Source organism: Fonsecaea pedrosoi, assembly GCF_000835455.1.
Source record: "Fonsecaea pedrosoi CBS 271.37 unplaced genomic scaffold supercont1.5, whole genome shotgun sequence".
Lineage (NCBI taxonomy): Eukaryota > Fungi > Ascomycota > Eurotiomycetes > Chaetothyriales > Herpotrichiellaceae > Fonsecaea > Fonsecaea pedrosoi.
Window position 1 is genome coordinate 4,034,491 of NW_013550611.1, and position 16,403 is coordinate 4,050,893.

The following is a 16,403-nucleotide window of genomic DNA, read 5'->3' on the forward strand; positions in this document are numbered from 1 at the left end:
TCCCCCGCATCAAACACGCACGAGTGACTGCGATTTCTCCAACTGCGATGCCTTCAATGCCAGCCACCATCAACTCAATTCCTCCGCCATCGTAACTCGTCACTACTCCTTATCTCTCTGCTGAATAGACAAATCGTTCTCCAGTGGGTTATCAGGATGGTTACGGCAGCTTGACCTGTCAAGGACAGAACTCCGGCAGATAAATTCGCCTTTCGTGCAGGCCTACTCGATCTCATTCCTTTAAGTGAACACCATATCAATTCTCAAGCTGTCGCAACGACTGTTTCTTCGCCCCCTCTCTCGGGCAGTGCGCAGATGGCCGAAGGTCGTGCGCTCAGACTTGTGGCCACAGAACGTCTTCTGTCTTAGACAACCGCCTCGCGAATTCGGAACCATGACAGAAACTCGTTCTTGGTGGAGAGATCCGCCATCGCCCGAGCCCTCGGGAGACACTCCCATATTTGAGTCCAAACCACTGGAGGAATCTGCATTGCCAAATCCGGACCATGAGCAGCTTCTTACCAGACGTGTACATATTCTCGGTCTTGGGAGTATCGGAACCCTGGTCGCCCATTCATTGAGATGCCTGCCCAATCCTCCTCCGATCACCCTCATGATCCACCGACAAGAGCAATACGAAGTTTTCAAAAGAGGTGGTCGTACTATCAGCCTGATAAACAAGCAAAACGAGACAAACGATGAACAAACTGGGTACGATATTGACCTCTTCAACGGCTATGGGGAGGACGGCAAGGCGCGATGGGACTTCATTCCTGACAAGCGTTGGGATCAGCCACAGACCAATCCTGTCGAGGAAGGCGAGATGATGCAATCCGGCGAGCTTTACATCTACACTTTGATAGTTGCTGTCAAGGGGCCGGCCACTGTTGCTGCCCTCCGCTCTGTCAAACACCGTGTCAACGCGGAGACAACCATCTGTTTCATGCAAAATGGGCTTGGGCAGATAGATGAGCTTAATCGGGAGGTCTTTACAGATCCGCAGGAACGTCCCACCTATATGCTGGGAATTGTTTCTCACGGATCATACATGTCGCAGCCCTGCACAGTCGTCCATGCCGGCTACGGTACCATAGCTCTGGGGATATGTCGAGATGCTGATCGTTTTCCGCTTCCTCCAAAGACGCCAGTACGGCATCTGTGGGAGTTGTCCGAAGACGAACGGAAGAAACATCACCCCACGGACAAGGAACTTTTTGCGACACTCTCTTCACGTTACCTTCTACGCACCTTGACTAGGTCGCCAGTCCTGGCATGCGCGGCATTTCCGTACCTGGACCTATTGCAATTGCAGCTGGAAAAGCTGTCATCCAATTGCATTTTGAACCCCCTCACCGCCCTCCTTGATGTCCCCAATGGGGCACTGCTCAATAACGAGGAGTTGCTACCTGTGCAAAGGCTTCTCCTTGCCGAGATATCTCTCGTCATTCGAGGCCTCCCGGAGCTAGAGGGGATCCCCAATGTGCAGCACCGATTCTCTGCCAAGCGACTTGAGCAGCTATTCCTGGGCGTGACAAGGCGGACAGCGCAGAATTCGAGCAGTATGCGGGAGGATGTCCGCCATGGCAAGAAGCCAGAGATCGACTACATTAATGGCTACATCATCAAGCGGGGCGAGCAACAAGGCATCAAGTGTGCTCTGAACTTTATGCTCATGCAGCTCATCAAAGGCAAGAGTTCCTTGAGGATCGGGGCAGGGCTGCCCTATAGCACCACACAGATCCAGAGCGAGGTCGACCCGCATCGACCCGACTCGGTTACCATTACGGACAATAGTACTCCAAAAAGAGACAGCATGGATTAACGGATTCTTGTGCACCTCGTGGTGGCTTGGAATAAGCACCTCTCGGGGCTGCCATGCATTGCCATGCATTGCCCAGACGGATTAACTACAAGTATAACTCGAGCAGATATTGAAGCTGACCTCGTGTCAGCGCTTGGCTGCCGAAAAGGGAGGATACTTCAGTAAAGCACAACGAAACTGACCACTCTCTCGTGTCACCCATTCATTTCTACTGTGTTTTGCTCTGGCAATCGTTGTCCATCTTCAGAGAGTCATGAGATATTCGTCGGCTGGGCTGGGGAAGCTTGATCGGGTTCTTGTGGGGGAACAAGGGGAGTGAGCCGAACGCCGATTACCCAATCCAGCACCTCCAGGCGAGGAAATGGGTTTAGTGGAAAGCAAGTTGGACCTCCAATCCCACGAAAACCGTGGCCGTTTGATCCAGACCATGCGCTGGCCAGCTTGGACTCTCTTTGACTACCCCGTATGGTCATCTGGCTAGTCCATGTGTGGCTGAGGGAAAGGTTAAGCAGCGTCCCAACTCCGACCGACGGCCACGATCGGGTCTTGGTCCCAAGGCTGGGGCGAGGTTGGTCTAGGCCAAAAATACCTCGACTAAAGCGGAAGTGGGCTGACGCCTCTGTTAGCCTCAAACATCAGTGGCTGAGATTAACGAACAAGAGGCGCTATCGATGAACTTAAAGCTCCCCAGCCTTGGTCCGGTCTTGGTCCTACTGCAGGGGAACATGTTGATCTTGGCGCTACCCACGATACGAAAACTGGGTGTCAGCTGGTCTGGCTAGGGCAAGCACTGCGCTGGTGTTGGAAGCTAAATTGCCAGATGGCGAGAGGTACCCACCCCAGGGACACCCCGTGAAGACCCCAGTCGAACTCAAAACGAGGCCAAACTTGGACTTTGTGGCGGCAGGTGGAACAGCTGTGACGGCGGTCACACCCAAGGTTGGGGACGCATCGCTTGCTAGAGACGGACCTGGACCTGGAGCGGGAGTTGGTTCTCGAGCTGCTCTACTTTGAGGCTGAGGGCAGAGGATACGAGCATGTCCAGGCCAGGTTTTTTTTTCTCCGCGCCAACCTTTCCTGGGTTGGTCTCGTCATTGAGGTTTCAATATCTATATAACAATGCCTTCTCCCCGACCTCGTCCCAGCCTCTCATCCAGCTCGCAACAAGACAATCGTTCGCTATCTCCCAGCCAGCACTTTGCCCAACACTCGTTGTGACCCCAACTCAAACCACATTCTTTCTTCTACACAGACCTACGTGATCAATCATCATGCGCTCGTTCACCATCGCTGCCGCCGCCGCCCTCGTTTCCTCAGCCTATGCTGCTCCATGGACAATGGGCGGCCTCTGGGGAGCCAAGTTCGACCCAACCAAGTGCTTGACTCAAGGCACGGTTGAGAGCATTGTCGACGGCTTTGGCAAGCTCATCTCCGCGTACACGGACGCCGACGCTCAAAGACTGTTGGCTGACGACCTCGTCGACTACTCGGACTCTATCAACTCCCTCATCGGGGCACCAGTCGGGACTGCCACCTTCCCCAGCAAGGCCGCCTTCATGGCGGGCCAGGGATCTCAGCCTCCCGTCCCATTCGAACTCCTTGCCATTGAGGCGTACAACTGCGACACCATCTCGCTGCGATGGATTGGTGGTCTGCAGCCGCAGCCAGTTAAGGGCATTACGGTGTTGAAGGCATCCAATAGCCAGGGCAAAAAGGATACATGGCAGATCAGCACCATCTTCACCGAGTTCAACAGCATCGCTTGGTTGCAGGACATTGGTGGCAACGTGACCTACCCCAGCCACTAAACGGCGGATGAGAGGCATCATCTTTTGGGGGGGGAGAGGGGGGGAAAATCCCCACTTGGAACATTTGGCATTTTGGACCAGAGGCATAGCGTGGGCGCTGAAAAGCGAACGATCACTTGGTACATGGACGGGGGTGTTGCCACTATACCTACTATTATTGAGATTGTCAGTATGTGGGTTAGGCACACGACATCAAAATAGGGGATGGGCAGTGGACAGTGTGGACACACGAGACCCCGAGGCATACCTATATTGGACATTTGTGAAACGTTACGCGATATCATTATTTGGACGTTTGACACTTGACCTGCAATAGAAGTGGTAATTTTAATGGCTTTTGACTGAAGTGCCTTCACTAGTAGTAGTCAGCGGGAGTCGGGGTGCAGGGTTATTTCGCTTATAACCTGCACAAGTGCCTGGTTGATTGCCGACTTCCGGGGAATGAGGAGAGGAGAATCGAGTATACGGACTAGTAGCCCAGTTGTTTGAGATGTGATGCTGCGATGCTGACGATGGGGTTTCCCGCTGCAATTATCTCCTATCCTCGCGCGGTCCGTCTACTCAGTTCAGTTGTACCTACGAGCAGTAATTGTACCCAAGAAAGTAAACGTTGATCCACCATCTTTGGTTCCCCTAAGGTGGGCTGCGGGTGTGGTTGTGGATTCTGGCGGCCCAAGATCGACGTCTGCGACAGGTACGAGTATTTGTGACTGGCCCAACCTGCTGGCTGGAGACTACAAATCGAGGGGCCGGCGGAGAGAGGGGGAGACAGGGAGGTCTGCTCCCCCAAGTCAAATAATAATCTTTCAATTACTACTCGGCAAGCTCACAGGTACAAGTATTAAGTCATCTCCCGAATGTCTGAAGGATCGCAAAGTAATTTTGTTAGGGGACGCTTCGGCCCCACGAGCGAGCGGTGGTGCGGGTTGAATGTTGCGAGTCGAACTTGCGACGGGGAATGAACTACTGGCTCGAGCGAATTCACTCATCTTGGGTGCTAAGGGAGGTACCGAGGACTTGTTAGTCCGCAAGTAGTACTCGATCCCTTCCTACTCGGTAACTGCATAGTACTCTACTCACTATAAGTTAGTAAGGACTGGGTAAGATGGGTGGCAGTTGGTAGGTCAGGACCAAGATGATCCTCTGTGATTAGCGATAAACGAAACAAACCACACCTCGTCTCAACCGCTCGACAGTTGTCTCAATCCCATGCCAAAAATACCAATCATCATCGCCACAGGCCTGCAAAGTACGGGTACGAGTACGAATAGTACTCGGAACTCGGTACATCCTTTGAGAGAATCTGCGAGTTGTACAAGGAGTACCATTTCTTCGTTGCGGGTGCATCAATCACCATCGGCGGATGTTTCCTTTTTACTCTGTACCTACATACTCCAGGGGAAAATGGGATATTCAGGGCTCAACGGCGCGCGGCAAAGCTTGATCTTTTGCTTGGCTCGATCAATGGACTTGGGGAAGGAACACTGACCCAACGAACGACTTGGCTACCCTAGGTAGTCAAGAAACCATCTCGCACCCAAGCCTTCGCGCGAAACGAGTACATAGTTTTGGGCCTGTTGAAAGTATATACTCCGCACTTGGCACTACAAGTACCTACAAGTACAAATAGTAGCTCCAGGTGGTAGTTATAGTACAAGGACTACGGGTAGAGTTGATTTCGCTTTCTTTTCTCATCTCCCTGCCTACCTGCCAGCCTACGAGTTGGTAAGAGGTATGGACTATCTTCTCCGTACCTTGGCACCGACTACCGAGTCCTGAATGACTCGCTGCAGGCCTCGACGGCGGAATGCCGTCCCTACCCTGTGAGTACGAGGTATGGGACAGAGATCACGGATCATCATGTACTCCATATTTCCACTCCACCTAGGGCCTGCATGGTCACCAAGTTTGGTGTGGATGGCCAGGTGGTCTGGTGAAATTAACGGAGCCCAAGCCCTCTTTCTCCAGTACCATACGAGGTACCTACTCACCTACTCGGCACTCAGTGCTCAGATACGACCACTGGTACGAGTAGGTGGATAGATTCGCCGTGAGAGTGGAGTGGAGGAGAGTGACACCAGCACCGGTACAAGCAGCAGCACCAGCACAACCAGGTATGGAGAGGAAAGGAGAGACAAGGAAAAGGACCTGGGGAGAGAAGAACTTCTGGGACCAGTTCGAGTATGACTGCGCTCAGACCAAACCACTTCAACTTCAATTTCACTCCCACTTATGCGAGGTCCTCTGTAGGTGATCCATCCCATCCAGGCAGGTCATCTCCCCCCTTTCAAGGCCAACTGCATTTCTCTTCCAGGACCATGACTAGGTATGCACCGGTTGCGCTATCTTCCATGGTACTCATTGGTCTCGCGCTCACAAGTCCCTGACCTCTGCGCAAACACATGTCTGTGCAAAGCTCATGATCACAGTGCTCCTTGAGAGCTGAGGACTAGATGGCCCCATCATTCGAGCTACTGGACACACACACACACAGAGGACACAGGCCAATACAGTCGCGCGGACATGATGTCAACAGACCACGCGCCCTTCCTCGCATCTGCAGACTTCCTTCCTCTCAATTCACCGATTCCGGAACTCATCGTGGCCTCAGCGCGCGAAAATGCCCAACAGAAAATCTGGTTGACATCTCTCCCCCTTGTTCTTTTCTGGAGACGTGACCGGATCAATCGAGTCCAGCTAGTTCGGGCGAGCAAGGTGCGCGCAGATCGTGGAGCACGGATGCTCCTACATGAGTCCGGAGTCCAGACAAAACAGTCAAGAGAAACCCACCCGTGCCATTCTATGCAACCGATACATCGCATGCAGGGGGTTTCATTCTCTACTGAATTCGAGATCTTTGGAGGACGAAACCATCACGTGTACTTGTGGTGATCTCGAACATGACTCCCCCTTTCCATCTCTGCAGTTTCCTTGAGAGGATGAGATACGAGTGGTTACGTCTGCTGGTAAGTGCAAGCTTGCGCTGGAACCGTTTATGGACGCTCACGTTCACGTTTATGCTCGTGCTCGGGCTCGGGTTCGGGCACGGCTACATAACAGCGTGACTGGAATTCTGCGGCAAGGGATGGGCATGCTACACATTATCGAAAAGGGCTGTGGAACTCTGCCGAAAGCATCCGTGCCCCGGGCTATCCGCGCAAGAGTGTCGATGCCTCTCCCGAACAGCAGATTACGTAGTGCAGGACGAGGAAAGCTGGCCAGGTGAGTGACCACGGGACCAGCCTACCGATACACCTCTGAACCCTCTCATGCCTGACATGGGTCGAATTATAGATGCAGACAAGGCTATCTATCAAGAAACAGAAGGGTAAGACGATAACCTACAGAATCGGCACAGCGCTATTCTTCTCGATCGGACTAGGTAGAGGTCCATCTCTTTACTCCTGCTCCCTTCCTCTGGGTGGATATTCTGGACGATGCTGATGCTACCATGTCCTACATACATCATACATCATACATCACCAACCTAAGGAAGAAACCCTCAGTTGGTCCATGCCTGATCGTCCAGCCGTAATCATCCAATCATGTAAAATGCCCAGGTGAATTTCATCTACTCAAATCAGAGAAAGTAGACGACCGCCCCTTTTTGGCTCCGAGAAGTCGCGACACCAGCTTTCCCACCACACCGAGTTTTGGTTTCTTCTTCTTTTGCACTTCCTCCGACCGCTCTGACGTCGTTGTGTTGGCCCGTTTCCTCTTCCCTGTTGACGGCGGTGTTGGAGGTGCGAGTACACTGGTGTCGTGTGGCAGTGCTGACAATGTATCGTTATCTTCACATCTGGTGCCGTCAATCCCTTTGGTAAGAGGTTGATCTAGCGTCACCGTTCGGGATGTTATTCTGGGTTGAGCTGGGGGGGACATATTCGTGCTGGGGCGTTTGCGTAGCTTTGATGATCGCGGTGCGAGACTGCTCTTGTCTTTGCTCATGTTGACACTTTGACGATTGTGACAGTACTGCCGATTTGCTTCACGTGTTTCATCGTGCTGCAAGTTGGAAAGACCATTTGTTGTCATTTGACGCCGAGTCCTAATGTTTCTCCTGCGGACTTGTACATTGGCTTCCGCGATGAAGCGTTCCGCGGCACGAAGATCCGTGAAGCTTTTCTTAATACGCATGAGCGGTGAACGGTAGCTCCGGTGGTCGTCTTCGTCGTCCCAATCGATATAAGACACTTCCTTCTGTCTTTCAAACACGTGAGGCAAATGGCTGGTCGTAGCCCCCAATTCAGAATGCAGGATATGTCGCGATGGCCCGAGATTCGAACCGGATGACAGATTCGTGGGCTGAAGTGCCCAACAGAGCGGATCCTCTTGATACAGAAGAGGTCTGGATAGTGGCGATCTAATGCCATGGGCGCGAGAGTCGATGCTGGTTTCGTATTTCCCTTGGGAAGATGCCATGACATTGTCAGAATCCTGCGGCAGAAGACTCTCAAAGTAGTTTTGTGAAGAGTCGACAGCTGTGCAGGGAGACCTATCAGAGATGGCAAACGACGAGCGAGATTGACATGAAGTTGTCAAGGACGGGACTGGAGTGATCGGGCTTGTTGGGGGAGTCGAGAGAGTCTCCTGTTCTAGTGAGACATCTCCAATCTGTGCGGTCAATCGCTTCAACGGTTCGCTCTCCGCGGTCGAGGTCGAATCTGTGTTGGTCTCATGACATTTTGATGACCCGGTTGATATTAACCGACATTCAACCTTGCCGGTATCTGACAAAGATCGAGTGAATCTTGGTGCTGGTGGAAGCAGACTTGTGGGACGGAGAAGAGCTTGGTGAGAGGTTCCGTGACCATTCGGATTGTTCGAGGGCACCGAATGGCATTGAGGACTGTTCTTGGTGTAAATATTGTCATCGTTTGCATCTGAGTGTACCACGGACGGTTGGACAAGATTTGAGGACCACTGCGCCAACATCTCCTCAGGGTAGAGGGATGCAGACGGCACACGGCGTAGGAGTAACGGATGAAAACCACAAGGATCTGCTAAGTCATTTGGCTGAGAGCAAGAAGGGAGGCCATCAGAGTCACCCTTTCCATAGGAGTAATGTGGATTAGTATGGGGTGCGCATGTTGCCAGTGGTGGAGGCATGTTTCGGATGTCGTGTTGTATATAGAGGGAGGCGTAGAGCATTCCTTGAAAGGATCCACGATGTCACATTGAGAATATATAAAGAGTTCGAGCTTTTTGGGAATCACTCTTCTGACACCACGGACAGAAGTAGCTGAGGTTCAGCTACAGACGTCGGGTTGCACCGAAGGAGGAATATATGGAAAATAGGCCAGTACATCCGCGGAACAAAGGATTTCGTAAAGGATTCTGGCTGGACAGGTTCTGCACTGACCAGAAGGAGCTCAAACTGCAGTTTGAAGGAGAAGCAGCCTGGATCTCGCAGGCTGTCACATTGCCATGCACGGCCTGGAGAACGTGATCTCTCGAGATCTAGGCACGGTCAGTCTGAACAACAAGGGTGGGACCTCGATGTGGTGCGTGGGTACGAAAAGAGCCGTTTTCCATTTGGCGAGATACCACGCAGACGCGTCTTTAAACTCTTAACAGCAGCCCGGACCGTGGCTCTGGATTTCGAACTGGAACCGGAGGGATGGGCTTCGAGCAGCGAAGGCGAAGTGACTTTCATGTATAATTCGTCCGAGGCCCTGGCCAATGCTCTGCTCATGTGTGCTGGAAAGGTATTTGCAGTATGGTCACGCACGGCGGCCGTAGGGCCAACAAGGGGGACATCTCGATTTTGCATTATGGTGTTGTACGATCTAGGTTTGTGCCGTCTGGTTCTCGTTGGAGGCAAGCCACCTGTTCAATGATATGCTCAAAGATGGAAAATGTCAACGTTTGTGACATCAACAATACAGACTGAGGACCGGGCAGCAGACGAGGACCAGTTGAGGTCAAGGGGGACAGCTTCATCAATCTAGGCACGAATTCAGTTCCGCAGTCGGGACAATTCGAGACTCCACTGCAACATTCCCTGGCCGGACAGCAACACCAAAATATGTGAATTTGGGCTTTCCAGGGGAAAGCTGGATAGCAAGGCGGTGTTTGCTCTGGACAGGATTCCGACCACTTGCTCCAATCTTGACCAATTCGCTGTTTATCAATAGCAAACATGAAGGAGAAGATCGGTTGGTGACGAGGCCCTTGCCAATACGACCGATCTGGTGAAGGACATGTTTCCTACTTGCTTTCCTTGAGAGGGACTAGCACCACACCCTCATGCATCCCATATCAATCTTAACAGGGTAAGAGTGGGTTGCAAAAATAGTTTATACTGACGAGTTTGACATCTGGCATTGGCATTGGCATTTGCAGACAGTCCAGGTTGACGAGAAGTAGCCCTGCAGCCACCAGGGAGGTAACTGGACGACGCCGGTACAAAGATAAGTCAGCTCTCACCGCAGACGATTTGGTAGTTCAAGCTTCGCAGATCAAAAGCATGGATGATCAACAGGGAAACAGGAGACGTAAGGCTCTCAGCCTCAGTGGTGGCGACAGATATCCTGGAAGCAAACGCCATCAATCATCTTGGTACTGTGGCTTTAGCTCCTGCTAGGGCACAGCGAAAGAGGGACGCAGGAATGCTTGCAGGTGTCTCGTGTGCAGGTGTGGCGATTCGTCCAGAGACATGGGATGCTGAGCCAATCCGCTTCTGAAAAGGGCACAAGGAGGTGACAGGTCAAGCAGAACCTTTTCTGTCCCCTGGCACGGCCTGGTTCCTGGATGACTTCCTGAGAAGGGTGGTGGGGCAGAGAAACGAGGTCTTCGGATCCATCCAGCATTGTTTGTTCTCCAAGCTCTTGACTTCAGTGTCTTTTCTCCTACGGGACTTGCTTCTTGAGACTCGAGGAGGGCTGTCGGGAGATGAGCGGCCAGCAACGAAGGCGTTCGGGCGGTGACGATGCAAGTGAAACTGTGGCTCGTTGGACCAGGGGCTGAGAGATGCAGATGGCGGTGGCCGAAGATCGCAGGTGCTGGGATGACGATGCTGCCAGCTCATCGCTCCACATCTGGGCCTCGACGCTTTTGCGAGCTTGCGCCCAGCCAATCCAATATCGCACCACGGCCTCACTCTACTGACTTTCCCACAACCCGTTGGGTGCCCAAACAAGAAAAAATACGGGACCATGGCAAGCACGTTGTTGAGGATAGTTCCAGGCTGCTCTTCAAGTGTCCAATCCAGACATCTGGGCTCGGATTGCCGGTAGCGATCCGCAGTCCGCCGTTTGTTCTCCCGCATCTGCAGTTGAACTCTTGCGACCCGCCAGATGCTTGCGATCAGCGACACATTCTCAATTACCAGTCTGAATGCTGAAATGCTTGCTATCAAGCTCTAAGACATCGCTCATGCGGATTTGGAAGCTGAAAGTCACAGATCGCGCTCATAGCTGCGCCCGTCGAGTTCGGCGCATCCGCCACCTAGAGATCTGCCAGTCTTCAACACCACACAGTCGAACGAAATTCGCTGCTTGAAGAACCCGCAAAGACATTCCTTTGATGTCTCTACCGAGTAGTAACTTGCCTCAATTCACTCACCGATTTCGAGACGCGACTTGGCCGCACTGGTGGACACGCGACTCTACACTGGACGCTGAAGGCCCAACCTCCATGATTTTAGAAATTGACCAGCCACCAGCACAACCACGCGCACTTCTTCCACCTCACCACGTCAATGCCTCCGTTACAGTTACTGCTCACACCCTCTCACGTCTTGTCTGGCTCCAACCCTGTTTAGCCTTTACCCTACCACGTTCAGAGTCTATAACACAAACTCCATCGTCCTTGCGCGTCAGGCGCAGTCCCCAAATTGTCCCAGGATCCCTCTCTCACCCAGCGACCAGCTGTCGAAGTGTCGCTCCCCAGACACTCCGCCTTTGACGACCTTTACGAGTTCTACGACCCGGAACGAACCCCCGTGCCCCAACGCCATCAACAAATACCTACCCCCATCTCGCAGAGACGTCCTCATTCCACGCAATCTAGCGGTGCCCGATCGCTGCGGAGAACCCCAAGGTTACAAGAGCGACGGGCAACTGCACAGTTCCCCCTGCGTGCGAGAAGGTCCCAAGCCCTCTCTGCGACACCGCCAGTCTACTTTGACGAGTCCGGCTCTACCACCCCTAGCTTTTTCCAGCAACTGGTCTCGGACGACTCCTATCGGCCTCGGAGAACGCTACAAATCTCTCGACATACCCACGACGCTATCCTCTTTGCCCTGGAAGCTATCAGGAGAGGTGATGGTGTTCACGCGCAGCCATTAACTGCTGATACACTCGAAGAAGAGGCTCGAATGTCAGATTTGATAAGGGGCACTGCGCCCGGCACCGCTGCTGTATCAAGTCGAACTCAGAATGGCGGAGCAACCCGTGCGTCCGCAGCAGCTGGCACTGGTCCAACACCCACCGACCCCCCGCGGTATCGTACTCCGACGGATGTCATGCGAGAGCGCCGGGCACGGGAGGCTCGTAGAGCCGAGGAGGCGGCGGCCAGGCTACGTCAAGAGGAGGATGTCAGAAGACTACAAGAAGAACAAGTTGTTGGCGTTGGGGAGGATACCACACGACGAACAACTACGAGGCCCGGCGCTCAGCCTCCTCAAATCTACAACATAGGTGGAGCTGTCCCTCAACCTGCTGGTCCGACGACACGGCGGCAGGAGAACATACAGCCCACCCAACCGAGCGCCTCTAGGACAACTGGTAGAGCCCCTGAAACTACGGCGAGAGAACCGAGGGTTTCTGCGTCCACGCAGCGAAATCGCACTGAAGCCTATGAACAACTCAGCATTCCTGCCACTGCAACAGCCAAACCGCCGGAACAGATACCACGGCCCACCCAACCACCGCAGCCACAATCTCGAACGCAGGCTGTGCCCCCATTTGGCTCTCAACCTGTTCAACAGCCTGTTGCTCAGCCTTCTACAGCGGCCCGAAGCCGCTTCCCCAATGCATTCGAACGCTGGGAAGATCTTTCTGCTCGATGGGAAGGCATCGTGTCATCTTTCATCCATCGCATGGAAAACAATGCCGATGAATTGGCCGGGAAGCCCCTTGACCGGCAAATGGCTCGACAGATCGACGACTTGTCTCGGGCAGGCGCAAACCTGTTTCACGCGGTGGTCGAACTACAACGCCTTCGAGCGTCGTCCGAGCGCAAGTTCCAGCGCTGGTTCTTCGAAACTCGGCACGAGCACGAACAAGCTCAAGAAAGACAAGCAGAGCTCGAGCGTCAACTGCGGGCTGAGAAAGAAGCTCGAACGCTCAGTTCCACCTCAATCGAACAGGTACGTGCAGAAAAGACGAGAGCAGAAGAGCTAGTAAAGGAGATGCGCCGCGAACTACAAATCAGCAAGGAAGAAGCTCGCCGCGCCTGGGAAGAACTGGGTCGAAGGGAGCAGGAGGAACGTGAAAGAACTAGTGCTTTACGGAGCGGAGAGCCCACCCTTATTGGCGGTGTCCAAGTCGTGCCGATGCAAGGTCTGCCGAGTAGGCAGACGAGCACAGCGCAACGTCCACAAACTAGAGATGGGCCAACAGGTGGTGCAGGGCCAACAACCATGTCTGGCCAGCAACCTCAACAACGTCCTGCCTCTCGTCAAACAACAACAACTTCTCTCGACTCGCCTGGTGAAGAAGGTCGACAGTTCACATATCGTCCGGACACTGGCAACTCCTCTACAATGACCGACCCGTTCACAGAAGCATCTCGGCAGCGCGAACAACAGGGACAACAGCGTAATGAGCCAGATACACAATTCTATACCAGCCCTCAGCCCACACAGCCTCCAACAAGTGGTGCTGCAATTGCTGCTGCGCGAGCTGCTGCCATCGGAGGACAGTCACCTGCGCGCATGCCTGGTGAATCGAGGTACTATCCCGTTGCCACCAGTGATGCTCAAATGTCTGGCGCTTTGCCCGCGCCAGTCCGCCAGGGTACTGGAGGGACAGAGCAGTCTTACATCCCCTCCAACGCATCATTGGCGCCATCCGAGGAAGAATACCACATCAATCCCGATGGCAGCTACACTCGAGACTCGCAAGGCCGTCGCATCCCTTATCGTCAGCCAATCGGAGCAGGCACCTCAGGTTTGACAGGCGAGATTAGTGAAGAAGAAGGTGAAATACCGGAAGAGATATCAGAGGACGACGACGACGATCATGCCGCGGACATCGAACGTGAGAGAATGTACGCCGCGCAGTATCGCCAACCACAGCCATCACAACAACCGCCTACCACAACCTCAGGACTCCCTCGTACTACAACAACTGCCCTGCCCCCCATCCCCCAAGGTCGGACATTGGATCCAACATCATCACCTTATGAAGGACAAGCCTACGAAACAGATGTTCCACCCGCGGTAACCCAGGCCATGACAGGCTGGGAGAGCTTACAGACTCGCAGCCACCACCATCCGACCAGGCTGAGCGACATCATCGAGGAACAGACCGCGAGAACAAGTCCAAGTCGGACAAGCTACGTTAGTGGCTCTGGTGTCTTCCCTGGTGATCTCGGACCCGGCACTGGAACCGCGGGAACAGGGGCTGGAAATGGCACGGGAGGTGCCTCCACTAGACGGTGAAGAGAAATGAAAACTTGTGCCGTCGAACACGAAAAGGTGACAGATAAATCCGGGCTGTCCAGACTTTTCTGGACGTCGTTGGGTATCCCTTGAATCTGTTGCTAATTTTACACAACATCCACGACCTTATATCGGATCCACAAAAACGAAAAAAAAAGTTCTCCAGACACTTTAATCAATGGGTGGCTTCTCAGTCTTACGCTCAATGTACAACACACAGTACAATATGGATTTAATGAATGCACATACCGAAGGTCGAAGCCATCTCAATGGGCTAATAGATTCGATGCGCTTCGTGGCACAAGGCCCGATTCATTTCAGCTTCTTTAAACCCTGCCGGGGGAATATCTGGAGAACGAGCTTCGAAGAAGCCGGAGGGGCTACTCAAATAGCCCACAAGTCTCTTGAGGGATGAGACAACCATTGGGTGTGCGATGAAGAGCGAGGGAATCTTCCAATGTCCTCAGCTTAAAATTGACAACATGGAGAAAACCACAGCTTCCAAAAGGAAAAGGGAGAGAAGCTGAAAACAAGGAGCAGAAGGTGAAATGATGCGAGAGACCAAAACTTCTTTTACTGCCAGGTCAAGTTCTTTTCAGTCTTAGGTTCATAAAGCATGTTGAAGCAGTTTTCATAGCAAGCGAAGGCGCGATGGGCGAGTTGTAGTATGGTCCCGATAAGGCTCTGGCAAAGATTCGCCAGTCATTATTGTGAAGCTCCTGGACCGAATACGCGGCCAAGCTTTTGAGAATGCAGAGCCACCGTTTCCAATGCTTTCAATCCAATTTCGTTCCGTTGGTAAACATTCTCACACTTGTGCATGTACCATGCTCGATCGATTTGATCACTCTTAGGTTGGTTGTTGACTTCAGGTACTCCTTTCACCAGTCTCGCCGATGCACAGCGCTCCAAAGTGTGCAAGCCTCTCGGTCATTTCGCTTCTTGATGGCTAATAGCTGAACCCACACAGAAAGTTGTCATCATCAATCGGTTACTCGTAAGTGCCTCCCATTTTACATCCAAGTAAACTGCCGCTTCGTGAGTGGCACAATAATTCGATTCGTGACACCCTGTCGGATCCTTGCTGTACCTCAGACAATTGACCCTTTCAAGACGACGTCGTGCCCGAAGGGGGAAGCCAAGCGTTCGGATTGGATTCGATATATGGTTGGGTGACACACCAACAAGTCAGCTGGAAGGGGTGAAAAAGAGCTGGAGTCGGACTGCCTCCTTGATCGAAACAAGTCATGGCGGCACAAGCCTCCGCAGTCATCTTCGCATTGTATAGGTCTGGCTCAACCAAAGCCCGAGCGTCCAGTGTTTTGCCTACATCATTAAACATGCAGCCGCAATATCCATCGGTGCCCCAGATCTTATTCATGTGGTAGAAGGGGCAAGCTCGGTCGCATCGAACGCTCCAGATCTGTCGTCTTTGGGGTTGAACGTATGCAATGTTGGCGTCAAAGCTCCGTTTACCAGCGCCCTGAGACACAGCGGTCAGAGTCAACGCTGTGCTCTGGGTCGTGTTCATCTTGTCGATGTCTGCAACCACGTTGTTTCCAAGAACTGAATAGACGCTTCCATCACAGAGTTTCTGGATCCAGTAAGTGGCAATGTTTGGATCGTACATGTTGATAGCGATGCATTGACAATCAGCAACCACCGTCTGAGGCTGTCCTTGGTTTTGATTGACCACCAAGGGGACCAAGTCAAGGTTAGGTTGAGGGTCGACAAGCCCAATCATGCCACAGGGTAAGGAAGTGCTGCAGTTGACCACAAGTGTGGTTGGTACTGGGCCATCTAATTGCAGGTAGACTTGGATGACGCCGTCTAGGAGATAAGGGACCATGGAGCCAACTATTGCCGTATTTTGAGGTTGGACACTCAAAGATTCCTGAATCAATTCTGGAGTAATGTCTTGGTTAGGCGGAGGAATGAATGTCGGGACCGCAGTATCGATTGCTGGTGCTGGAATTGTTTGTGTTTGCCGGCGGCGCTGGTCATTCACCGATCGTTCATGTCTTTCTGAAATTGAATTATAGACTTCATCGGCCTTGTCGTACCAGTCTTCCATTGTGCCGCAGTAACACGAATCCGTTATTACAGAATAGAACGTTTCTTTGCCATTTTCACATTTCAAAGTACCACAGGGAGAGCGGAACTG

The 16,403-nt window shown here is 52.7% G+C and overlaps 5 protein-coding genes across 5 annotated transcripts; 3 read left to right on the forward strand and 2 right to left on the reverse strand.

The window, feature by feature from the left end:
- Positions 1-394: 394 nt before the first annotated feature.
- Positions 395-1,822, forward strand: Z517_08941 (uncharacterized protein; the record flags this gene model as incomplete). The annotated part of the gene is made up of 1 exon (XM_013427455.1): positions 395-1,822. The coding sequence occupies one exon, from the start codon at positions 395-397 to the stop codon at positions 1,820-1,822; it is 1,428 nt and encodes a 475-aa protein (XP_013282909.1).
- A 1,271-nt stretch (positions 1,823-3,093) lies between these two features.
- Positions 3,094-3,630, forward strand: Z517_08942 (uncharacterized protein; the record flags this gene model as incomplete). The annotated part of the gene is made up of 1 exon (XM_013427456.1): positions 3,094-3,630. The coding sequence occupies one exon, from the start codon at positions 3,094-3,096 to the stop codon at positions 3,628-3,630; it is 537 nt and encodes a 178-aa protein (XP_013282910.1).
- Positions 3,631-7,197: 3,567 nt separating this feature from the next.
- Positions 7,198-8,739, reverse strand: Z517_08943 (uncharacterized protein; the record flags this gene model as incomplete). Its single annotated transcript, XM_013427457.1, has 1 exon — positions 7,198-8,739. The coding sequence occupies one exon, from the start codon at positions 8,737-8,739 to the stop codon at positions 7,198-7,200; it is 1,542 nt and encodes a 513-aa protein (XP_013282911.1).
- A 2,529-nt stretch (positions 8,740-11,268) lies between these two features.
- Z517_08944 (uncharacterized protein) lies at positions 11,269-14,239 on the forward strand (the record flags this gene model as incomplete). Its single annotated transcript, XM_013427458.1, has 2 exons — positions 11,269-11,346; positions 11,477-14,239. 2 exons carry the CDS (start codon positions 11,269-11,271, stop codon positions 14,237-14,239), a joined length of 2,841 nt encoding a protein of 946 aa, XP_013282912.1.
- A 1,108-nt stretch (positions 14,240-15,347) lies between these two features.
- Z517_08945 (uncharacterized protein) lies at positions 15,348-16,313 on the reverse strand (the record flags this gene model as incomplete). The annotated part of the gene is made up of 1 exon (XM_013427459.1): positions 15,348-16,313. One exon carries the CDS (start codon positions 16,311-16,313, stop codon positions 15,348-15,350), a length of 966 nt encoding a protein of 321 aa, XP_013282913.1.
- Between the last annotated feature and the right edge of the window lie 90 nt (positions 16,314-16,403).